This window comes from Cynocephalus volans, chromosome 12 (genome assembly GCF_027409185.1).
Source record: "Cynocephalus volans isolate mCynVol1 chromosome 12, mCynVol1.pri, whole genome shotgun sequence".
Taxonomy (NCBI): Eukaryota; Metazoa; Chordata; class Mammalia; order Dermoptera; family Cynocephalidae; genus Cynocephalus; species Cynocephalus volans.
Genome location: NC_084471.1, coordinates 9,957,903 through 9,983,276, shown reverse-complemented (window position 1 = coordinate 9,983,276; position 25,374 = coordinate 9,957,903). Strand labels below are relative to the sequence as shown.

Below are 25,374 nucleotides of genomic sequence, written 5' to 3'. Positions count from 1 at the left end.
CTGTACCTTTTAAATTCCCTCCAGATTAACCTTGTCCCTCAGACTTAGCATACAGGTTCTCATTCTAGGTGTTTTTACCATGGGTCCTAGTTCCACCTCTAAGCTTTTTTGAAGCATATGCACCTCTAAGTACAGAACTGCTTCTGGCTAAACCCATTCAGCAGATAGAGGGTCCAGTAATCCAAAGAGGGACAAGAAATAAGAGATACTCTTAACAGGCAACTGTGCACTTTCTGGGTCTTGTTTATACTGTGGAGTTCAGCTAAATGAAGCCATTGATTGGTTCACTCTACTTTGTGAAATTAAAATCATCTAGATGTACATACTAGAACTGGAAAAACTGATGCTGAAACAGCAATAGCTGACATTTAAATACCTCTTTCTGAATACTCATATCATTCTGCATTCATTCATCTCCCTCACTCCAACCCTATTCACCCAGAGTTAATGCTATGCTACTGCCAAAAACCAGTAACAATGATCATGATAATCATGATGACGATGTGCATGTACAACTGTTCCAAGGATATTTTTAATTTACTTAATCCTCACAGCAGCAATATAAAGCAGGCACTATTATTATCCCCATTTTACAGTTATTTTGTCACAGAGAAGATAAAGTCACACACACAGCTAACAAGTGGAGCCAGGATTCCAACTAAGGCAGTCTGAATCTAGTATTTTTGCTGTTAACGATTTATACTCTGTGACTACTTATCTACCACTCTAAGTTACTATTTTCTTCAATATCAGAAAAATGACTCCACCCTCACCTTACACGTAGTCCTTAGTGTCAATGCCAGCCTGGATTACTTAGAACCTTTCATGTAGCCCTAATAGTGACCACTTCTACATATCAGCCTATCATGTGGAGGGCACGTAGTAAGTTCACAATAAATACTTACAAATGTGCATTAAAACAATTAAACCTTTCCCAGTTCCCTCATCCTCCCAAAAGTAATCTTTCCCTCCTCCCAACCCCTACCTCTCCCCTCCACAGCACTTAATACCTTTTTCCAACACTTAATACCTTTTTCCAACACTTAGTTTCTACTTTACACACTGTGGTGGCCAGCCTCCAAGATGGCCCCCAATGATCCTCACCTCCTGGCATTCACATCTTTGTGTAGTCCCTTCCCACAATAGTGGCCAGTAAAATACTGGAGAAATGATAGTATGTGACTTCTGAAACTAGGCCATAAAAGGAAATGCAGCTTGGTCTCTTGGATTACGTACTTATTCTGGCAGAAGCTAGCTGCCATGCCAGAGGACATTCAAGTAGCTCTGTGGAGGGGCCCACATGGAGAGGAACTGAGGCCTCCCACAACCAGCCTGCACCAACCTGCCAGCCATGGGAGTAGCCATTTTGGAAGAGGATCCGCCAGCCTCAATCAAGCCCTCAGATGACTGCAACCCCAGGTGATATATTACTGCAATTTCTTGAGATTCCTGAGCCTGAACTACTCAGCCAAGCTGCTCCCAAATTCCTAACTCACAGAAACCATGAGAGATAATAAATGTCTTAAACACTGACTCTTGAGGTAATAGATAACTAACAGCAACAGACAACATACCCACTCTCCAAAACTGTAAACTCCTTGAGAGCAGAGACTATTTCCTTGATTCTCAAAACTCCACTAAGACCTTAGACATAAACAGTACCCATATTTGCTGAACTATGTCAGTGGTCCATTCCCTTTGTTCAATGCTCCTTTTCCTCCAAAATGTATCCATTTATACACTACTCCCCATGCCTATACCACTTCATCTACAATCCATCGATGTCTTCCCTTTTCTCCTTCAAGGACCTTCTGAACTATAACCAAACCAAAATTTTTTCCCAGCAGGAGGAGATGAAAACGTTCCTTATGTTGCTCAATTCCAACTATCAACCCTAGCATTTATATGAAGGTGTACACACACATAGAGTAAATATGCATGTGTTCATATTCATCTTATATTCAACAAATATTTACTGAGCACCTACTATATTCCAAAAACTCCTCTTAAAGAGGGAAACAAAAGAAATAAATGTCCTTGCCGTTAGGGAGCTTACATTCTAATACACACTCTTGCCATAGTGTTTTCCCTAAATGTAATACAATAATCTTTGTTAATTTACTTCAAAATTCTAATTTTCTCTTTGTAAATTAATTGGTCATATGTCTACAATCCTTTCCTTTGGACATTTAAATAAATATTTAAGCTTCAGTCTCAAGAAGTCTGTAACAAACTTTGTAAAGTGCCCCACACAGTATCTATATGAATCAATGTCCTCCATTTTTACTGAATGCTCCCACAGGCCACACTTTTTAGGAAATACCACCACATTTATAAGTATAAAATAAATACCATTTGATAAAGATAATCTTTATTTATTATGAAGTCTTAACGACTCTAAATCAAATATGAAACATATTTCACAGAAAGTAATTTGTCATAGATGTAGTAAAATGATATTACAACATGGGTAGAATTTTTTAACCTCCTTTATATTTACATCTACAAAGCAGTGTTAAAAGGAAAAGAGCATACTACACTTTTAAGTCAGATTCGAGTCCTGGCTCTGTCACTGTGTAACCCTAGATGAGTTATTTAACTACCCTGAGCCTCAGTTTCCCTATCCTAAAGTAGAAGTAAAATTGACCTCATAGGGTTTTTGTGAGGAGTAAGTAATAAAAAAAAGCCTAACTTGATGCCTGTTATATAGTGAGCCTCAAGGAATACTAGTTTTCTTCATCTTTCCTGGGGCTTATAACTGCTATGTCAGAAGATTTGTCAGGAAACCTTTCTAAACACAGTTACTTCTGTTTGGAATGGTACTCTTCTCCTTCATCTGAGTTAAGATTCACCTCAAACACCATCATCTCTTTGATGCCTTCCCATACGTCCAAAGGAAAAGCTCCCTCGACTCTCCCGTACAATTATGGGTTTGTACTTAGAGTTTATTTCAGTGTGTTACAATCACCTGTCACTTTCTGCCTTTCTCACTAGACTGAGCTCCTCATGAGCAGGAACCATACCTCACTTATCTAGATAATCCCAGCTCTTAGAAAAACACCTGGCACATTACAGGCATGAAACAAAAGCTTGCTGAATGAATAAATGAAGTCATTACTTAAGTAGGATCCATAATTACTACCGGATGACCCAAACTTTATGATTTTGTCTTTTATGGGCTAACATCCTGTTTTCTACTTTTTTTGAATCCCTCCCTCATAGCACTTGGCAAAGTACTAAGGACATGGAAAGTCTGCAATAAATACTTCTGGATGATGGAATACATTACTCTTCCATTCCTCATGATTTGATTTTAGATAAAAAAAACTTATCCTAGTGGATGTGACTTTTGGAAGCCTTTTTAAACAGGGGCTCTTCTTAACAGTTACTGGCAAAGAACCGAAGCAAATGCTAGAGTGAAACTATAGACACTTTTTCTTTGCATATGTTTTTTAAGAAACCAGTAGTGGTTTGCTTCTTCCTAAATCATTTCATTAAGAAACTGAGTATCATAAAGCCCTTTGATTTGCTATGAAAAATTCAAAGGGGCTGGCCGGTTTGCTCAATTGGTTACAGCATGGTGCTGATAACACCAAGGTACAGGGTTCGATCTCTGTATCGGCCAGCTGCCAAAGGGAAAAAAAAAATAGTTTAATAACTTTCAGCCAAAGATTTCCCCACCCTGCAGTCATGGGGCTTTGGGCCAGCTGGCTGTACCACCTCACCCCTGGGAGGTGGCTGCTTTTCAACAGCAAAACTGCATAAATGAAATTTGGAGTTTTGAGGGTCTTGTAGATCAAAGCATGTAAGTTTAACTTCTTATTGAAAATAAAGCTTATGTTACAGTCCTTGACTTCATGTAGAAAAGATCCTGAAAAGATCTCAAAAACTGGCAACTTGGGGACATTCCAGACATCTTATGGGTTTAAAACTATGTAAAAACTCATGAAGCACAGGTGTAATTACATTAAAACATTTAAGTGATATTATTTCACATTCCTGTATACATACACTTCATGCCAAGTATAGGCTGGCAGCAGTTAACTATCCACCAAAATGCTCTTTAGTTACGCTACGTAACAGGGAGAAAACAGAGAAATCTTAACAAAGCCAAGCTGAGCTAGTGCTTAAATACAAACTGGTCTACCAGTCGTTCTCAACATCCTAACAAACATTTCTTGGTCCCATATTACGTGCCAAGCACTGTCAAACATCTTATGTGAATTATTACATTTCATACTTAAAATAACTCTATGGGATAGGTACTACCAGTATTATTCCCATTTTTCATATGAAGAAACTGAGGCCCAAGATTACACAGCTACCAAGTGTCAGGTTTGGGAATCTGACTCGAAAGCTCCAGCCCTAGCCACTACAGAGCATCAGTGCCTTCTTACAATTCCGGCCAGGGGGTGGGAAGGATGTAATCAAAGTGTCTTGACAGTCACTTTCTTAGAGGGTAAAGTTCAGGTTGCTACACAGGCATCAACAAGTCCAGGTGAGCCTCCTTGCCTGGGAATCCAGAGAACTGCATGTGGATCCTGACGGTTTGCACAAGATCCCAGAAAAAGCGCCCGACACCCAGTCTCTGCAGTCAAAACACACCCGGGGCGCAGCGAGGGCGGGAACCTCCGAGTCTCCCCACCCGGCGCAGCGCAGCTAGGCCAGGCGGTGCACAGGTGCACTGACACGCCCGAGTGCCCCGGCTCGGTGACCGCGGCTCAGCGACTCGGGCCCCCAGGGGAGGGACGCGACGGGAAGGGGGCGGGAGGCGCGAGGCCCGCCCCGCCCGACCCCCCGACAGTGCGCGCGCTGCGGGGTCGCGAAGAGAAAGGATGCTCCGGGCGGGGCGGGGCCGCGGTGGGGGAGGGGTCCCCTGCCCGGACTCTCACTCACCGCCTCGATCTCCTCCCGGCCCGGGCTCCGCGGCTTGCCCCGCTCCGGCTCTAGCCGCTCGCGTCCGCTCCCGAGGGTCAACGTCCAGCCGGGGCGCGCGGAGCTGGGGAGAAGTCGGCGAGAGCGGAGGGCGTGTGGCGAGCGCAGCCGAGGGGGTGGGGAGGATGGGACGGTCGCTCTCGCCGCCGCGGCCACTACAGACACGGCCGCCGGCGCCTCCTCTCAGCCGGGGAAGCAGCGGACCCTCCCACCATGCCCGCCGCCCGCCTCCCGCCTCCCACCTCCCATACCGCCCGCTGGAGGAGTGACAGCGGCGCCGGCCAATTAGAGGCCTTGACGAGACGGGGATTGGCGGACTACGGGGCGGACGCAGAAGGAAGGGGAATGAGAGGGGCGAGGACGGCGGCGCGACCTCCTGTGACTGACGGCACGGCGCAGCCAATGGGCGGCGGGGAGATGACCTCACCGCCCAGGGAAGTCTCGAACTGGCGGAGCCGGGGCGAGGAGGTGGGAGGAGGAGGTGGAAGGCGGCCGCGAGCCGGGGGCTGGGCGCCGGGACCTTAAAGAGGCCTCAGCCCGTTGGTCACCCTGTGAAAGAAAGGGTGGCGTACCCGGCTCGACATCGCCAAGTTGCCAGGGGGTCAACGGTCAGCTAGCTGCGAGCAATTACTGCATTAGTCCTCCGGACCCCATCCAGATCCTTCTCGGGGGCTACAGGGTCTCCCCCTGGGACTCCTATCGTTTATTTCAGTTTCACGCTTCCCAAAGAAGACGGTAAATTCCGCTCTGGCCCGGATCCCTGAATGTCCGTCACAGTTCCCGCTCCACCGAGGCCCGTCGCCTCGTTTCTCTGAGTCAGTTTCCCCAACGGTAAAAGGGAGGATACTGACCCCGACGTTCCCCTCCCTACCTGCCTAGATTATGTTGAGATCACCAACAGCCGAAGTGCTTTGGGCTTGGAGAAGGAACCCAGAAGCTTGTTTCGGGGGACTCCAGAAAGAGCACCCGTAAAAGGGAAGACTCCACTAGATGACTCCCAACGACTCCTGCAATTCCAAAGTTGTCAAATGCTGATTCCTGCTCTCTCCGGCATCCATTCATGTAGCGAAGGGGTGTGTGTGTGTGAGTGGGTGTGGGTGTGGGTGGGTGTGGGTGTGTGTACACGCAGAGGCCCCTCACTCAGCCGTACCTAATCCATGACTCCAACGAAAGGACAGAATATAGGCTAAAGGGAGGCAACAAGCAAGACCCACTGTGGTAAGAACCGTGCTGGTGGCAGGCCCTTCGCACCCCCTTCTACCTCACCTTCACCCACCAGCGATGGGAGGGAGACTAGAGAAGGAGAAATAACTCCATCTTGGTGGGGTGGGAAAGAGGGTGAAGCGCTTCCCTGAAGGCTTCCTGGGGATCAGGTCACCAGGAGGACTCCGGCCTGGGAGGATGGGGTAGCTAGAGGAAAAAGGGAGCAGGGGCATTCTTCTAGATTTGGGGAGGATCAACGTGAAGGTACAAAGATGAAGAGGCGCAACTCACTTTTCATTGCAGAGTTAGTTCTTATTGTGACCCCCTGTTCTCCCTCAACAGCTGCCCATTGGTATAAGTCTCAGAGAGAGGGCAGGAGAGGGTGCCACTCTATCCAACAGCTGCAAAAGAAAAAGTAGCCCTGGGTATTCCCAATTATTCATCTATAAGTCAGCTTCAAGTTCAGTACCATGTGCTAGTCACAGAATCTTAGAGTTAGACGGCATCCTTGTGGCCCCTTAGTCATACACCTTCCTCCAAGGCAAAAAAAATCTTTCCCCAAAAGCCCTGATAGTATTATTTATTCAATAATTTTTTTTTTCAAAGATGACTGCTAAGGGGATCTTAACCCTTGACTTGGTGTTGTCAGCATCACACTCTCCCAAGTGAGCCACAGGCCAGCCCTCAATAAATATTTTTTGAGTAAGACGCTGAGGGAGTAAGACAGATGAGTTACAGTCACTGCCCTGAGGGTGCTTACGCCACACTGAGGGAAGCTAAGGTACCTACCGTGGTGACTGCAACACCGGGCTGTGTATCCCAAACGTCATGACTAACAGAGGATGCAGAAGTAGGCATGCCTCAGCAGAGAAAGTACTGCCCACTGGAATTGTTGGGGTGGGGCAGGTTTCCCCAAGACCAGACCTAGGTGGGGCATTCAAGATGGTGTCCACCCAGACTCAGCTCTCCTGAAAAACCCAAGGTAAGAAGGAAGCATAAGCGTATTTTATTAGTCATGGAAAGAGTGATATGCCCATTTGCAACAGAGACTACAGACAAGCTGCCCAGAAGTTGCAAGTTCACCACTTCACAAATAGGCCTATTCTTCTTTTGGACAACTTAAATTTTGTGTATATATATATATATATATATATGTTATACATATAAAATGTTTATATATATTTCTTATGGATGATCTACCTGCCTCTAATCTCTGACCCTAGATCTTAATGTTATCCTCTAAATCTTCACAGAACATGTCTATTTCCACTTCACCCCTTTTCCCACACCCTCCACCCACCCCCCAAAACAAGCGGTAAAGTCCCTTTTTCTTGCCATTATTTCTCAAATGGTGGTTTCCATAGGCCTCATTGTCCTAATGACTTCATGTGGACACCCTTCAGTTTATCAGAAATCTATTGGCAACATGTTATTTTTGTCCTTCCAACAAACATTCTCTTTTTTCTGGGAAGGGAACACTAATTTCCTCTGGGGAACCACTGCACCCCACTCTCAGTCCATATGGCTGCCATGGGAGTGATTTCACTACTCACCTTTCCAGGGGTGAGCACATGGCCCAGTCCTGACCAATGAAAGCATTCCCCCCACCCACCACCAGTTGTAGTGATTGATTTAGGGAAAGTCATGTGACCCAAGGCAGTCCAATCAGAATGAGTCCTGGGACCTTTGTTAGAACTACTGGGATGGAGTTGTTCTCTTTGCATGAGGGCTGCTGGACTACTTGGATATACACCTGGAGTTAAGAGGGAGGACCACAAGGAGAATAAATCCAACACAAAAAACAATCAGAGCTGAGATACAGACAAAGGCCTCTATAGGTGGATCCAGTTTTTTTCTGGCTATTTGATTCATAAGTATCTTGGGTTAGGGTCCTTCAAAACAGAGCCTGTAAGAGAGATCCAATGAACAGGATTTACTGAGGGAGGAAAAACCACAGAGGGAAGAAGTTGAGCAAGACAGAAAAAGGAAAAGAGCCAAGCAATGCTGGGCTTGATCTTGAGGCATGTGCAACTTTTGGTACCCCAGTATCTGTCAGTCAGTGTCTGTGAGTCCTGAGGAAGTTAAGGTCTCCAAAGTTGCTCCCTTCAACTAAGGGCAATTCTCTAGAATTTCAGGCAGCTAGGAACGCTCAGCAGCCAATGGCCACAGCAGCTGAGGGATGGGCGCCCTGGCCTGTTAAGGATATCAGGCAGGGCACCATTTGAGTTTACCACAGTGGGCCAATACATTCCTTCCTGAGTTGGGTTTCTGTTGCTTGCAACCAAATCATAACTACATAAAATACTCAGGTGACACCTGACTGCCACAGAGTACAGTGAGACCATGGCCTCCTTTGATCTGACTCCCTACATCTGTTTTTAAGCTATGCAATTTATATTTGCTTTAGCAAATTTAGTGGCTGCACTGACCCCTTTGACTCAAACTAACTTTATATCCAATCCTTCGCACACCCTTCCCTCTAGATCTTTTCCCCACAAACTGATACTAAGCCAAGTTCACTCTTTCTTATACTTCTGTCATTGATTCTTTAACAGAAAAGTAGGACTTTAAGCCTAACCCTGCTAATAAGTAGCAGCCGGTTGTCATTTTGTTCATTTCCATCCTTTGCTGCAACTTGCTGAAAACACGTGCGGACTCCATTCTGTCCCCAATCCAACTGGCCACCACTTCTAATTTTGTTGCATTTGCTAAAAGGAGTAAGCCCAATAACAGAAACCTTCAGTAAACCACTAGAGATTTATTTCCCCTCTTTCTTACCTGCTGATCCATACGCCTGAAAACGTATCCCCACCCCCCACCCCTTTTCCTCTCTGTCTCTCTTCCTGGGGAATCTCTCCAGAGGAATTTCCCAGGACTTGACCAGCCCTGTCCTTAGCACATCCTGTTCTTTCCTGTTTCTTCTTCTTCTCCTCCTCCTCCTCCTTCTTCTTTTTGGCTTAACACAACAGAAATTAGTTTTCTCATAGTTCTGGAGGCCAGAAATCTGAACTCAAGGTGCCAGCAGGGCCAAGCTCTCTTCCAGCTTCTGGTGGCTCAAGCAGTTCCTTGGCATGGGGCTTCAGTCTCTGCTTTATCTTCACATGGGTCTTCACATGGCCTCTCCATGTGAACAGGAGGTTCCTTCTTAAGTCTTTGTTCAGGTTAGCCCTTTTGCCTAGAATGTTCTCTCTTTTCTACATCTATTCAAATCCCAGTTCACATCCCACTTTCTCCAGGAAGCCCTCCGCTATTCCTCCAACCTCTGTGGAGCTTTTCTTTCTCTGACAATCTGTGTCAAGCACAAAGCTAAGTGCATCATCTTGGTTCATCCTTGTGGTAACCCTGAGGTAGGTGCTGCTATAATCTTCATTCTCCAGATGAGGAAACTGAGGCATAGGTGAAATAAGTAGCTTGCCCAGCATCACACAGCTAAAAACTAGCAAACCCAGGCTACAGACACTGAAATTAGAACTCCAGATGCAATTCAATAAACATTTGTTGGCTACACACAAGGAACTAGAGGAAATTAAAAATGTGAAATAGACAACTCTTGCCCATGATCAAGAACTGGGTCCGTAAATGATGCTAATATGGAGAAAAACAGTAGAAATGAGATGAGAGAAGGGAAAGCTCATGTCTGGTGGGAAACCCAGTAAGGCCACAGGACAAAATTTATGTTTGACAAGCGGGAATGAGGTGGGGCATTCCAACTTAGGGAACACTCTGTGTAGTAGCATGGAGGAAGGAAAACATAGAACATGTTTGAGCAAGCAGTTATCTGGTTTGTTTGAAAGATAAGGCTCGAAAGTTTGGTTGAGGCCCTGCTGTAAAAAGTAAAGAATACCAACCTGAGGAAGGCATTGTGCTTTTGAAAATGAGATCCAAAACTGTGTCTTAAGATTTACCTGGTAATTTGTCTACTAGATTGGAAGGAGAATGAAAAGGTGTTGGGGAAGATAAATTAGAAAACAGAAGACCACTACTGTTATCCAGCCAGGAGTAAATAAGGACCTACAAGTGTGGGGACAGCTGGCATGGATTTTTTCCTCTATGCTCTGTAAATACTCTCTCTGTCTCTGTCCCCTAGAGATCATAGCATCCTTGAGAAGGAGCGATCATTTTTTAAAATATACCCGTAACTTCTCAACTGCTAACAATTTCTTGAGACATAGTAAGCACTCAGCAAATATTTTTGGAATGAATTGAGCGCCTGAGCAGGGTGATAAAAATGCTAGGGCCCTGTTTAAATGGTTTTGTTGGAACCTGGCCTATACTTGAACTGCAATCAATCATCTATAGTATTACTTGATAACAAAACTAAGCTAGTTTTTAATTAGCACCTACTGTGTACATCAGCATTTCATTCAGTTCGCCCAACAACACTTTATGGTACATACTAGCATTATCTCCATTTCAAAGATGAGAAAAATGGAGGATCAGACAAGTGGAGTGACCAACCGTCCCAGTTTGCAGGGACAGAGGGGGTGAGAGGCGGGATTTTTTTCCCCAGGGAAGTTGAGAAAGTTGGTCACCCTGCCAAGATACCTTGCCTGCATCACACGAGCTAGGGTTTAAACACAAATCTGATCATCTCAAAGCCCCATAGGATTTTATTTTGGCTTTTTGATCAATGCAGTCAATATAAATGTCTTCTTTGGGTGCTTTCGGGAGAGAATCCAAACATATTCTTGTATTGAATTTGACTCAAGTTTTCGGGGCCTACTGGAGACTGGAGGGAAATTTAGAGAGTCAGAGAAGCAGAGAATCACAAAATGGATGTTTATTTGTGTGTTTGTTTCCCAGAGAGAAAAGGAGTCCAGGCTGGGAATGTCTTTCCTGCAGAACATCTTTACTGAGGGATTCGGCTTTATAAGCTGTTCTTTGGCGCCGCCACGTGGTAAAGGGCCGTAACCCCTTTTTTACTCCCTAGATTAGAGAAGAGGAAACAATGGTAGAGAGCAAGAGGTGAAACTGAACTGTAAATTCTCATTGCTTGCAGGATGTAAAGATTATGTTGTAAAGATTAAAAACTAGCAGAGATTCTTTTTTTTTTCAAACAAAAGTTGGCCAGAATGTCATAGTCTAGGGTGAGGAGAATCCAACACAAAATTTAAGTGGATGCCAAAAAAACTCAGTAATCAAGATAAATAATATTTCAATGCAATAGTTCAAAAAATCAATATTAATGCCCCCAAAAGCCATGGTGAACTGAATATAAAAATGATAAACACCGAACAGGCAGGATCTGATCTGCACTTGCCCCACCTGTCCTCACCTGGCCTACCCTAATCCTAACCCACAGAGCAGTGACAAAAGGGCCAAGATAGCCAGCCCTATCCAGAATGCTCTGATTGAGGACTCCCGAAGGGGCACCTTACAAACTCACTGTAAGAAAATGAAAGTGGTACTTTATAGCTTTTCCACCAAAGAGGCTTCACAGAAGAGAGAACATACTCCTGCTTTTATTGAAGTATATATACTTCAGATGTGTTTAGAAAAGTGCATTTATCAGGCTGTTACTCAGTTGGTTAGAGCGCAGTGTTATATTATCAAGGTCGAGGGTTCAGATCCTCCTCCAGCCATACACACACAAAAAAGATTGGTTCTAGAAAAGTGCATGTATCATAACTGTACAGCTCGAAGAATTTTCACAAATGGGACATACGTTTTTAAGCAACATCCACATAAAGAAAGAGAACATACCAGGACCCCAGAAGTCCCTTTCATGCCCCCTTCCAGTCACTACCACCCCCAGGTAGCTCCATCTTAATGTCTGACCACACAGATTAGTTTGCCTATTTTTGTTCTTTATATAAATGGAATGAACCAGTCTAAAGTATTTCGAGTTTGGCCTATTTTGCTCAAAAAAATTTTTTTTTAATTTTTGTCTTTTTCGTGACCGGCACTCAGCCAGTGAGTGCACCGGCCATTCCTATATGGGATCCGAACCCGCAGCGGGAGCGTTGCTGCGCTCCCAGCGCTGCACTCTCCCGAGTGCGCCACAGGCTCGGCCCTTGCTCAAAATTTTGTTTGTGAGTTTCAGCCATATTTTTGTGTGTGATTGTAGTTCGTTCATTCTCAGTGTGTTGTGTGAATATGCTACAATGAATTTACCCACTCTGCTGATGTGTATTTGGGTTGTCTTCAGTGAGGTATGAATAATAGTGCTGGTATGAATATTCTTATGCATGTCTTCGGTTAACATATATACATGCATTCCTGCTGGAAACGGAATTGCTGAGCCACAGGGAAGGCATATTTTCAGTTTTAGTATCTACTGCCCATCAGCTTTCTAAAGTAGTCATACCAACTTACACTAGCGTAAATTCACTCCAGTGAGTTCTTGTGGTCCCTTTTATTTTATTTGGTCAAGTGTAGTGGAGTGGTATCATATTACAGTTTAATTTGCATTTCCCCGGTGAGTGATGACATTAAGAATCTTTTCAGCTTCTTTTGTAAAGTGTCTGTTCTTTTACCCGTTTTTCTGTTGGGTTGTCTCTTTTTCTTATTGATTTGTAGGAGTTTTTTTTTTTTTTAATTCTGAACTTGAGACCTTTATCAGATAAATGTATTGAGGATATATTATCACATTCTGTCTTTTTACTCCCTTAATTACTGTCTTAATGGTATCTTTCAATGAATAGGGGCTCTTAGTTTTAATATAGTTGTTTTAATACTTTTTTCCATTTATGATTAGCACTTTTTGTTTCTTGTTTGTGAAAGCTTTGCTTAGTCCAAGGTCACAAAGATATTCTTCTATGTTTTGTTCTAAAAGCTTTATTTATTTATTTGTTCATTCAAATGAACAAATGGGGCCCCTGCCCTTGTTTTCTACATTTTCTTCCTTCTTCATATAGGGGCCCAAAATGACGGCAGACTGGCTCAGATCAAGCAGAGCCTTTTAAGCCTTGATTAAGAACTTGGACTTTATCTTGTGGGCATTGGGGAGCCACTGAACGATTTTAAGTAAACTAGGTAACCTGAGGAGATGTGCAGTTCTTACATCTCTTTTTTAATAACTTTTTAATTATAAAATAAAACACAGATACAGGAAACCACATAAAACAAATGTTAAGCATAATGAATTATTATAAGGCAAACATCCTCGAAACCACCACGAAAGCTTCCAGGTCAAGAAATAGTGCTTTGCCAGCCTCCCCAGCAGCCCTCCCATGTCTCCCCCACCCCCAAAAGTAACCACTAGCCTCCCTTTTATCACAATCTCTCTCGTTTCTTTATAGTTTTAGTGCTCAAATATCATCCATTCTCTCAAATGTGTCTTTTAAATCTCTGAACTTACAGGTTCTTCCTCCATGGAGGAAGAGGAGGTAGCCTTCATGGCTGACGCCCAGTCTTCCATTTTACCCTGAAACGTTTGTTCTGAGCCGTTCACAGTAACAGCCCAGGCCTCCTGGCAATTTGCTGACTTATAAGTGGAAAGTTACCCAATACTGGTCAATGAGAGAGAACATATGTCTGCTGGGGAGCTTTGGAGAAAGGTTTTCTTGCTCCTAAGCTCTTCCTCCTCCTAAGAGGATGTTACTTGGATGTGACATCCAGAACTGCTGCAGCTATCTTGTGGCCATGAGGAAAACTAGACTTAAAATGAAGCTCACAATGAGAAAGGCAGAGGAGAGAGATGAAAAAAACCTGGCACTTCTATGACATTACTGAGCTGCTGATTGTAGCACCCCTGGAGGCTGTGTTTTCAGTTATGTGGCATAATACATTTTCTTACTGTTTAACTCATTTGAATTTGTCTAGAAGCAGTCTAACTGAAACAGATCAATTAGTCAAAAGTCTCCATGTCACCAGGAAGTGGCATACATAAAGTAAGGTGAATGTACTTTGTCAGCCCAGTAAAGCTCCCAGGGAATAACTGGCTCCTATTTCTTAGAATCCTTCTCAGTCCAAGTGATTTGAGTGGGTTTGAGAAGAAGGCCACACAATCATATTCTGGTCAAAGTACTCCATCTCCCTGGGATAGGGATGTAACCAAACCAGGCCAATCAGATGCTCCCTGGGACTTTTGCCAGAGTCATTCAAGAAAGGTGCCCTCTTTTCTCCTCCAAATTCCTAAGCTGTAAAGACGAACATAGGTTCAGAGATGCCAGCAGTCATCTTGTTGTCAGATGGCAAGAGAAGATTTGAGAATAAAGTCCAATGATGACAAACAGCACCAGAAGGTAGAGAAGAGAGAGGGGCAGATGGAGACCCCTGGATGGAGCCATGCCTGAAGTCCTCAGCATTTTGAAGCAAATCATAAAGCGGGGGATGATAAGGACTCAGCAATTAGGTGGAACTCTGTACTCTGAGCTGGAGGAACAGGTTACCCTTGTTTCTCTCACTACCAAAGTTCTGCCTGACTAGAACAGTGTTCTGAAGTGATTTTTTTATGTGCCTGTTTGTGCTGCCTTCCTACCCACTCATTCTGGAGTGATTATGTTTTCTTGCCTGAATGGACAGGGATACTCAATGCCCCACTGCACCCAAGTCTTAGAAAGCCAGAGTGCAGAAAAGACCAGCAGCAGCAAAAACGCCGATTAGAGTCAAGCTAAATGATTATATCACACTAGTGGTCCCAGCTCCCGACAGTTCGACAAAATATGCCTCACAATTGCAGCAATAAAACACACACTTTATAGGAAACTCACAGCAAAGAGGGCAGGGCAACTTGGTGGAGAGACAGGTCTGGTTTTGAAGCCTGGCTCTGCCTTGCTAACCAAGTGGACGTGGGCAATTTATTAAGTGTCCCTGAGTTCCAATCTTGTCATCTGGAATTTAGGACTCATCAAATGTATTGTAAATAAACACCTGCCCCTGCCCTGCTGCGGGCTCAGCTTTCTCTGACATACAGTGAGAAAGTGAAAGTTCTCAGGTCTCTCCCAGGTCTTCACTGTCTGTGTGTCACATACCACTCCCAGCTGTGTCAGGGGCACCCTGCACCTTGGTGTGGGTTGGTACTTGGACTTGTGGCCTCATCCTCTCAAAGGGTGCTGCTTCCCAAACCCAGCCACAACCAGGCACGCTGCCGCTGCCACTCCAGGGCCTGATGGGGTCCTGAGGCAGAAACCGGGTGAAGCCAAACCCAGCTGCAACCAGGTAAAAAGCACATCAAAAACACCATTTCCACACAAGGAGCCCACCAAAGCCACCGCAGTTGCCATGGCTGCTGCAAAAGCAGCTAGTCACTAAAGCAGTAGTCACAGCCACCACGCAGATGGCACGCTGGACACTCAACTGCATTAACACAAGGAGAGGTACCAGCAGAGACCAAAATAAATAAATAAATAAATAAAAAAGAAGCGGTCCTCTCTCTCCACAAAGCACACTCCAGAGTAATAGAAGAAGCATCTGATTTACGATAATAGTGGGGGACCTGATCACACCTGTCTCAGTACTGGACAGATCATCTAGGCAGCAAACCAACAGAGGAGCAGTTAACCTGTCAGGAGGAGAGAACAAATCTATGGTTATTACAGCAGGGAAGGGGAGTGGGATAGGAAGAGATTGGGTAAGGGGCATAAAGAACAAGTACAATTTGAAAAAAAAAAAAAGTATGATTTGTAATAATGAATATATTAATAAAATAATAACAATAATAATAACAGTAATAATAAAAGTGTGCTCCTTCCACAGGCCTCAGGCCAAAGGTTCTTGCTTCCTTTCTTACCTGGGGTCTCTATTTCCACACACATGATGTGTCCCACACTTCACAGAAGGGTTGGAGTGATTACAGAGAACTTGAAGCTGTGGCCTAACCCTGATGGTAATGAGATGGAGAAAATCATACTTGCTGGAATTCCTTTCAGGGGAAGCACTGTTTATTTGTTCAGAAAACAAATCCCTTGATAAGCCCACATGGGAGAGAAGTTGAGCCCCCCAGGAGGCCTGAGGACTGCCAGAATTCTCCTAAGTGACTGAAAGAAAAGATTTTCTGATTACTCTGGAACACGGTGGGGGGTGGGAAGACTGAGGGTCCTGGGATGTGGCCCCTCCTTGAATCTCCAGTGACATGACCATGTTCACGAAAAACCAGAGGATTGGTTGCTTTGTGGAGCCAGGGCGAGGGGCTAACCTTGTCTCCTGAATGTTTACCTCAACCTCCCGGGCGCGGAGAGACCCCAGCTGAGACCTGGGTTGGTTGGCTTTGTTCCAGAGTCCCAAGAAAAAGCACCTAAGCAATGGAATCTTCCCAAGAGGGCTCTCACTGGGTGCGCCTCCACTCCTGATCTGACTCCCCGTTCCAACTGCCTTGAAGCAAATCCTCACTCACCTTTCAGGAAACCCCACTCTTTCGGATTCTTGCCCTCTCCCTCCAGCAACACACTTCTCCAAGTTTGAGCTGGCACATAGTAGGTGCTCAGTATTTGTTCACTGACTGAAGCAGTGATAATGGGCATTTGTAGTTGGCACCCTGCCGAATAGTCCAGGGAGAAAAGGGGACTTGGGGTACCTAAGTATGGCCAGAGGAGGCAGGGACCCTTCAAGCCAAGTCTCCCCTTAGCTTTTGGTTTACCTGTGTGTGAGTTTCAGGTGCACTTTGTCTAAGAAACTTCTGGAGCAACCACAGACATACAGACATTCCTCCCAAGATCAAACCTTAATTCTTCAAGAGTTTTGTCTAAACCCATAAGGAAGCAGAAAAATACTCTCTTATAATCCTCAAAATTTGCAAAGTGTCTCTCTCTCCCTAGGAGTATAAGTTCCCTTGCTCCGCCATTCCTGACCCCAAACAGCCTTTCAGACGTGCAAAAAATAAAAATTAGGAACCCAAAGCTCAGTCCCATACCTATAAAAGCATTGAGATCAGCTCCTATAAGGAAGATGGGAAGGGGGCAGTTCCAGAATCTTCTAGGTAGGCTGCTTTACAGGGAATAAACTGGGATAAGATAAAATGCAGAGCAGAATTCTCAGCCCCTAGCAAGGGCCCAGCTGTTGTCAGTCCTTTGCATATGTCTCCCCAGTGCCTGCCACGGTGTCCAGCACATAGTCAACACTTAATAGGTGAGTGAATGAGGTACTGCATTTGCCCCTCCCTGATTCAGAGAAAACATTTTGTGACCAAGTATGCGTTAGGAAAGGAAATAAGAAATTCTCAGAGCCAAAGCTGCTGTGACATCTGCTATCCTTCATCCTGCTAAGGGCAAATGTGTGCATAGCACATGCTACATGCAGGCCACTGTTCTGACCCCTTTGCTTTACTAACACGTTAACTCATTAGTCCTCACGTGAGTTAGTGGAAAGTGAGGCACAGGAGGATTAAGTAATTTAGCTGAGGTCACATAGGCAGTAAATGGTAGAGCTGTGATGTAAACCCAAACCATGTAGTACCATAGTCCAGTCTCCTAGCTACAATGTGCTGCGTAGCTGTGGCTGTCTAGCTCTCTGTGGGCTGAGTGAGGGCTAACCTCCACCAGTCACAGGCCCCACCCTCCATGGGCCAATCAACTTTGTTGTGTTCCTTTCTTTGCTCATTCAATAAGTATTTATTGAACACCTATTATGTGCCAAGCACTGGTGTAGGTACCTGGGGTTCGTCAATGAGCTAAGACAAAAATCTCTCATGGAACTTGCATTTTATTTGGGGCAAAGCAGCTAATAATATATTTCTGGTCATGGTGGACTAGAAAAATCATACCAACATGCTCCCTAAAGACAACTTAAAAAGCTGAACAAAATATACAAAGCATCTTTTTAAAAGCATAAAAGAGCTAAGAAGGGAGTGAGGAATTACTGCCTAGGTGGTTCTTTACTTGACAAATATTGACATATCTAGTCCTCAAAACCATCCCCTGGATTGTTCTATGAAAACAGGAGTGCATGGTACATGGTCAGTGCTGTATAAGGTTAAATAAATTGGTGTGCCTAGAACTTTGATTATATTATCTCATATAATATGTTGTGAGCCTCACAACATCTCTATGAAGTCCTATTATTCACTGTTATCTATTTTTACAGATGAAACAGAGAGTTTAAGCAACTTTCCTGGGGTCATATAGCTAGTAAGTGGCAGAGCCAGGCTTTGGACCCAAGCAGTCTGACTCCAAAGACTGCATGTTAAACCACCATCCATGCTACCTCTTGGCAAACAGCATCTATTGTTTTTCTACTAGCTTTAATAGAAAGACAGCTCTAGTAGGAACGTTATTGTCGCCTTGTGTATGAAGAAATGACTATATACTCTCTACTGAAATGCCATTTTATGCAAAGACATTTTAAAATGGAGGAAAAAAGCTACAGTCCAAAGCAAAACCTACTGGTGCTACTCAAACTGTAGACAAAAATTAGTGGGAGGCAGAGGGTCTTTCTTTAGGGCCAAGATAGTGAACTGAAACAGTTTGAGAGCAAATGTCACTGAAGGCCAGGTCTTTGTAACCACTGGATCCTACCTCCACTCAGCCAGTCTAGGCCAGAGTGCTCAGACAGCAGGGCAGGGATGGGCGGATGTCCTCAGTTCTCTGTTTCCCTTAACCAGTAGGAACCTGTGGAGGATACCAACATTAATAAAGCAAATGTATTTCACAGGGTCTAACTTTTTAGAATTGCACATAGAAATGTTAAGCTCAGGAAAGACAGAAAACTTTCTCCGGGCTAAAGTCTCTGTTGTAGATAAAAGAATTGTAACACAGCAAAATTGCTGGCTCTAAGGGCAGATGTCTTTGGTGCAGCTAAACCTAATGATTGTTGCCATAACAAATTTCTTATTATTCTTTTTGTAACCAGCTATGTTCCTTTTCTGAAACTTTCTTCCCTAGAGAATAAAAACGGAGAGAGAATCGGATTCAGGGCTATTCCCGGGATATCTTCTCTTGAAAGAAGTATTCCTGGGGGTAAACATTTTCAGGCCTCTCACTGCTCAGAAGAAATGGGCTTTGAGTAATCCTTTGTGTCTCTGTCGCCCTGGGGGAGAGGTGACAGGAACCCAGGGTGGGTGGCAAGTGGGATGCAATGGTTAGGTCCATGGTGTTCAGACTCAGACTATTACCTTAAGCAAGAGACTTGAACAGCGTTTTCGCAAATGGGAGTGATAATGTGTTCCAGTGGTTATAGATGCACCACAAAGAAAATATACCAGCGACTGCGCTGAGACAGCGCACAGTGTCTTAATAGTCCCCTCGCTTTAAAATTCCTCTCATCTCTTCTGAGATTCCACAATCTCTTCTGCCTTCAGTTGCATTGTGTGGTGTATGATACACAGGCCATTTTTTACCACTATCTCAGGAACAAAATGTAACACAACTTCTACTTGTGGGTAACTTCCTATCTTAGGTTGTATAAAGCACTTCTTGTTGTTTTGTAAGAAATGGGCAGTCATTCCTACACAGAAAAGTCATTTCACTAACAGTAACTTCACTCCCTTTTGCTCAGTAACCCTGCCTTTGTCTCTAATCACTTTTTATCCAAGTGCTGACTCACAATATAATCTTCTGAAGACATTTTAAATAGCACTAAATGCAGTACATGCAGTACCAACAGTACCCCTAACTCAGTTGAAGACAACCCCCGAATATTCTGTTTCTCAAATTCACAACGATGGCTCTACAGGATGTTGCCATTAATTGTAAGATGCACTCCTAATCTCAGAGATGTTAAAATGAAAACAAAACTATGCTTTAGGATTAGTTAAATGTGGTAGTAAATACTGGTATTGACTGGGATTCTTTCAACCGCAAGTCACAGAAAACTGAGTGACAAGCAAAAGAAGTACGCTGAGCCACGGAAGCCTGCACTTCTGTATTGTACAGGGATTATCCCAGCTTCGGGGATGGCTGGATGCAGGACTCAGTCTCCCACCATTTCTCTCTGTTCTGCAGGTTGGCTTCAGGCTCAGGTTCCCCACCGCAGCGAGCGAGCGCCAGCTGCTCCGGCCCGTCTCGCCGGGGCTTTGAGTCCAGCACAAAAGAACGGGTATCTTCGTTCCAGAATGTTTAGCCTGAGTCTCGATGCCTCTCATTGGCTCTGACAAGTCACACGCCCAGCCCTGGGCCAATCAGCGTGGTCACACCCGGTACTTTACGACCGTTCTCCCCCGTGCCTTGCGGGGCCGTGGCGGGTGCGGGGCGGCAGGAGCGGCGGACGTGCCTCCTGGGCGGGCTTCGGGGAGCGCGGCGAGGTGAGCGCGGGCGCGGCCGGTCGAGCGCTCCCGACCAGAGCTCACCGCCTCGCCGGCCCGTCAACCTGCGCAGCCTCGCGGCCCCCGGGCCGGCCGCACGACGCTGACCCTGCGCTGACCCGGCGCCTGCGTGAGCCGGCGGGGGCCCCCCCCCCCCGCTGTGACGTGCGCATGCGCCCCGAGGGAGTGGGGGCGAGAGACATGGCCGCCCGCCCAGGCAGCCGAGACCCGGGCTGCGCTCCCGGCTGCCACCGCCCCACGCCCCTCGCCATCGTGAGCTCCGCCCTGCGGCCACCCCGGCCCTTCCCTTCAGGCCCTGCGCCAGCTCTGCGCTTCCGTGTCTTTCAAACCGAAGTTTCCAGGAGCAGGACAGGGGGCCTTGGGGGATTGGCCAGATCCGCCTCCTGCCCTCCCCACCCCAGCCTGCATGTTGATCCCTCGGGACTTGCCAAACTCATCTCTTTGTCGCTTAGTGGGTAGGGGGAGAACAGAGGAGGCATGGTTAGGAGGGGATCCCAGAGGACAGGAGAGGAAACGGAGGACCGTGCAGAACCACTCAAGCTGGACCGAATTCAACGTGGAGCACCTTCCCTGTGCCAGGCTCCCAACCGGGAAGTGTGGACACAAAAATAAATAGGACCGAGTCTAGTCTGGGAAACAGCCGTGGAATGCGCTAGTGCCTTAGCGGAGGCAGGGATATGGGTGTTGAGGTTTATGGACGGAAGATACTTGTAGGACAGGAAGTGAAGCAGGTGAGTGAAGGAGAAATTGCTGAGCCAGGTGTCAGGTCAAGTGTAGCCTTGGCTTCGTCCGGAGGGGTGGGGGGGGCGTGGAGCAGGGCTGCACCACAGAGGAGTTCCTCTGCAAGCAAAGGGACTGGCCTATCCTCCCTCCTTTCAAGCTTTGGATGCAGGCTGATGGGGAGGCGTTGGTGGTAACCTTTCTGGCAAGGAGGCTCCTGTCAGCCAAAATCAGTGCTACACATAGGGGATAGCTGGGGGCAGCTGTGAATCATTAGACCCAACACTCACAGCAACTGGAGGATGGATGACCAACCAGGTAACGCAACCTGGGAGGCAGCAACGCATCTACCGCAGTATGTGCCGTGCTAGGTGCAGGACAGGGTAGGGAGCAGAACGCAGGCAGGGGGAGCTCCTGAAGGAGAAAGGCATTCTGCAGCATCTTGAAGAACAGCTGACGAGGGGTCGTCTTGTGCACAAATTATAGGAGCATGCAGCTCTTTCTGGCAATGCTAAGATATTCAAGTATGACCCTGGGCATAGGGCAGAAATAGGAGAAGGTGGCAGAAGAGGCCTGACAGGTGGGCGAAGGCCAGATCATGCCAGGATCCTTACTGTGCCATAGTAAAAAGTTAGTTCTAAAAGGAACTAGGTTCTCATTCTGCCCTGCCTCAGTCCTTTCTGCAAACATTTACTCAGTGTCACAGGGCAAGCCAGCCCAGCCCTGTTCTGTCGAGTGAACTCAGAACCAGATGCTGCGGAACTAAAGTGGGGAGGGAGCCACCACCAGTGGGCAAATTTGACCACCAGCGGGCAAATGGCCAAAGAGAGATGGCCATAGAGGGGCTGTTTCCAAGGGCTGAAAACGGGTTGAGACCCGCTGAAAGTTAATTAAATTTCCTGGGCATCAGCATTTTGGAAGTAGGAAGAAAGTCTCATCACAGGAAAGCCCCGTGGAGAGGAAGGAATGCAGAATCTGGAGTCAGAAATGCAGAAGGTCTGGGCTTGAGGCCCAGCTCCACTGTGCCAGCTGGATGGCTCTGGGAAAGTCACCCAACTCTCTGCTCTTCTGTCCCCACATCTGTCACTAGGGATCATATCTGTCACATGGAGTCAGCTGGGATAAGGCACATATGTAAAAAGGCTGTACAAACGTTAGTTGCTATAATCTTGCCTTAAGAAAAAAAAAAAACCCACAGCAAGCAGAATCCCAAGGCAGTCTCATTTTACTCCAGTTACCGTTTGGCACCGAGCAGGACAGAGACTTACCGGATGACACAACATGTCAGCTGCAGAGCCAAGATGTGGATTCATCCAAGTTACTGACTCTGATGTTGTCAGCAGAACCAGTTGAAACCCAACTTCATGCTGCATTCAGAGGCTGGGAGTGTTCCCAGGAAGCTCGTTTCAGCAAAAAATGTTCAAAGTGGTTCCCAATTGGCAGCTCCAAGATCCTCCAAATGGTTGACAACATGTAGCTGGATGAGGTTCCCAGGAGTCAAGGCAAAAAGGGAGACAAGGGTAGGAGATGAATGTTCAGAGTTGGCCATTTTCCCTAGAGGACTGGAGAGGAGACTGCATTTAAGACCCCCTTAAATACAGATTTGTTGAGATATAATTCACATACTGTAATATGCATCCTTTTAAAGTGCACAATTCATGGCTGGCTGATTAGCTCAGTTGGTTAGAGCGTGGTGCTGATAACACCAAGGTCCAGGATTCAATCCCTGTACCAGCCAGCCACCAAAACCAAGCAAACTAAGTGTACAATTCAATGGCTTTTAATATATTCACAGAATGAAACAACCATTACCACAATACATTTTAGAACATTTTCATCATCTTGTAAAAGAACTTCTACACGTTAGTAGTCACTCCCTTTCACCCACCCCTACTTTCCTCCTAGCCCTAGGCAACCACTAATTAACTTTTTATGTCTATAGATTTGCCTATTCTGGACATTTCATTAGATAGAATCATAACATGTGGACTTTGTGAGACTGGCTTCTTTGACTTAGAATAATGACGTCAAGATCATCCATGCTGTAGCATATTTCAGTACTTTATTCTTTTTTATGGATGAATAATACTCTGTTGTATGGATGTGCCATTTTTAAAATCCGTTCAATAGATGGGCATTTGGGTTGTTTTCACCTTCTGTCTGTTATGAATAATGCTGTTATGAACATTACGAGTTTTTGTATGGGCACATGTTTCCATTTCTCTTGGTTATATACCTAGGAGTAGAATTGCTGCATCACGTGGTAACTCTATGTTTAACATTTTGAGGAACTGCCAAACTGTTTCCCAAAGTGGCTGTGCCATTTTACAATCCCACCAACAATGTATGAAGATTCCAATTTCTCCACGTCCTTGTCAACTCTTGTTATCTGTCATTTGTGGTATAGCCATCCTAGTGGGTATGAAGTAGTATCTTGTTGCTTTTTAAAATTTGTGGTACAAATGCATAACAATATTTATCACTTTATTCCTAAGTGTACAATTCAGTGGCATAGATTACACTTCTTATTATTCCTTATTGTGGTTTGACTTGCATTTCCCCAGTGGCTAATGATGTTGAACATCTTTTCATGTGCTTATTGACCATTTGTATGTCTTCATTGGAGAAATGTCTATTCAGATCCTTTGTTCATTTTTAAATTATTTGGCCAGCTGCCATAAATGAATGAGTGAATGAATGAATGAATGAATGAATAAATAAATAAAAGTAAGTAAGTAAGTAAGTAAATGTAAATAAATAAATAAATAAATAAATAAAATTGTCTTTCCATTATTGAGTTGTAAGAGTTCTTTATATATTCTGGACACAAGTCCTTTCTCAAATATATGGATTGCACATATTTTCTCCCATTCTGTGGGTTGTCTTTTCACTCTCTTGAGGGTGTCCTTTGAAGCATAAAGGTTTTAAATTTTTAATAAATCTAATTTCATTGTTGCTTGTGCCTTTGGTGTCATATCTGAGAAGGCTATGCCTAACCAAAGGTTTATCTCTATATTTTCTTCTAAGAGGTTTATAGTTTTAGTTCTTACATTTAGGTCTATGATCGATTTTGAGTTAATTTTTGTATATGATATGAGGTAGGGGTCCAACTTAATTTTTTTTGCAGGTGGATATCCAGTTTTCCCAGCATCATTTGCTGAAAATCCTATTCTTTTCTCCACCGGTTGTCTTGGCATCCATGTCAAAAATCACACAGCCCCCTTTTCGGGAAAATAGACCTTAAGCAGTTTGTGCAACTCTTACAATTTCTGGCAAGTGAAGCCAAGCCCTGCTCCCCTGGTCACAGGTTCCTCAGGCCAGTACTTATGGTCTGAGGTGACTTGGTTTCCAGTATGAATTCCTAATACTTGATGCAGGGAAAAAAATATATATCAGATTCTCTCTCGGAAAGCACAGAGTCAGGTGCCCACAGGGAAGGCAGGTGACTTACCTTGATCTGGTCCTCCAAAGATGTGACACTGCTGCCCCAGATCTCCATGTGGCCTGATGTCTTGGAATCTCTGGGGCCCAGAGTGGTGGTCGTGGTTTTAGTTTCTTCATGTTTTGTTAAGAAAACATATTTAACTGAACATACAACACAACTGCAATTTATAAGAATATAAATTATATTAGGTTTTTTGAAATCTTACTAAAAGCTCTTGAGCTGAATGACTGTATTTGATAGTTGTTTTTTTTTAAACTGTGAAACATTTTCAAATTGTTACCATTTTAGCCATTTTTTAAGTGTATAGTTCAGTGGCACTAAGGACGTTCACATTATTGTGCAACCATCACCACCATCTGTCTCCAGAACTTTGTCATCTTCCCAAACTGAAACTGTGTGCCTATAGGACATTAAGTCCCCATTCCTTCCTCCCCCTGTCCCCGGGGAACCCCCCATTCTACTTTCTGTCTGTATGAATCTGACTATTTATTCTAGGTGCCTCATCTAAGTGGAATCATACAGGATTCGCCCTTCTGTGTCTGGCTTATTTCAGGAAGCATAATGTTTTTAAGGTTCAGCCATGTTGTAGCATGTGTCAGAATTTCATCTGAGCTGCTTTCCCATGCTCTTTGGGATTTCTGCGAATCCTTATGATGAATCCTGTCCCTACAGGTGATCTCATGCATCTTTCTCACAATCAGGAGCCTGATGTGGCCTCTCGGTTGCCTCGCAGCCCAGGTCAGCCCATTGCCAGCTCATGGGCACCACTGCCATTGCTGCCAGGCTGATGATCGGGAAGTGGTGGGGCTGAGTGGAGCCTTGAGTGGGGGAAGTATGGACAATGTCACTTGTTCTCTCCTCCCCTCTGCCTACCTCTGTGCCAGGGCTCTCACATATATTCCTGTATTGTTCATTCATTCACCCAACATTTAGT

General features: G+C 45.0%; 1 protein-coding gene and 1 long non-coding RNA gene across 4 annotated transcripts in view; both read right to left on the bottom strand.

The window, feature by feature from the left end:
* The window catches only part of LOC134391610 (uncharacterized), a 64,302-nt gene extending 58,783 nt beyond the window's left edge, over positions 1-5,519 (bottom strand). The window contains exons 1-2 of the mRNA XM_063115620.1: positions 5,508-5,519; positions 4,897-5,455 (exon numbers count right to left, since the gene is read on the bottom strand). Of these exons, the coding sequence (XP_062971690.1) occupies positions 4,897-5,455; positions 5,508-5,519 (571 nt within the window). The remainder of the gene's footprint in view (positions 1-4,896; positions 5,456-5,507) is intronic.
* Positions 5,520-10,922: 5,403 nt separating this feature from the next.
* Positions 10,923-20,345, bottom strand: LOC134361146 (uncharacterized). Of its 3 annotated transcripts, XR_010021384.1 has the most exons (5): positions 19,127-20,345; positions 18,531-18,623; positions 15,812-15,901; positions 15,528-15,583; positions 10,923-11,064 (listed from the first exon to the last, which is right to left on the bottom strand). It is a non-coding gene; the product is annotated as an uncharacterized LOC134361146 (long non-coding RNA). The 3 variants fall into 3 exon arrangements; XR_010021382.1 differs by lacking the exon at positions 10,923-11,064 and having other exon boundaries at positions 15,388-15,583; XR_010021383.1 differs by lacking the exon at positions 10,923-11,064 and having other exon boundaries at positions 15,388-15,583; positions 19,936-20,345.
* Between the last annotated feature and the right edge of the window lie 5,029 nt (positions 20,346-25,374).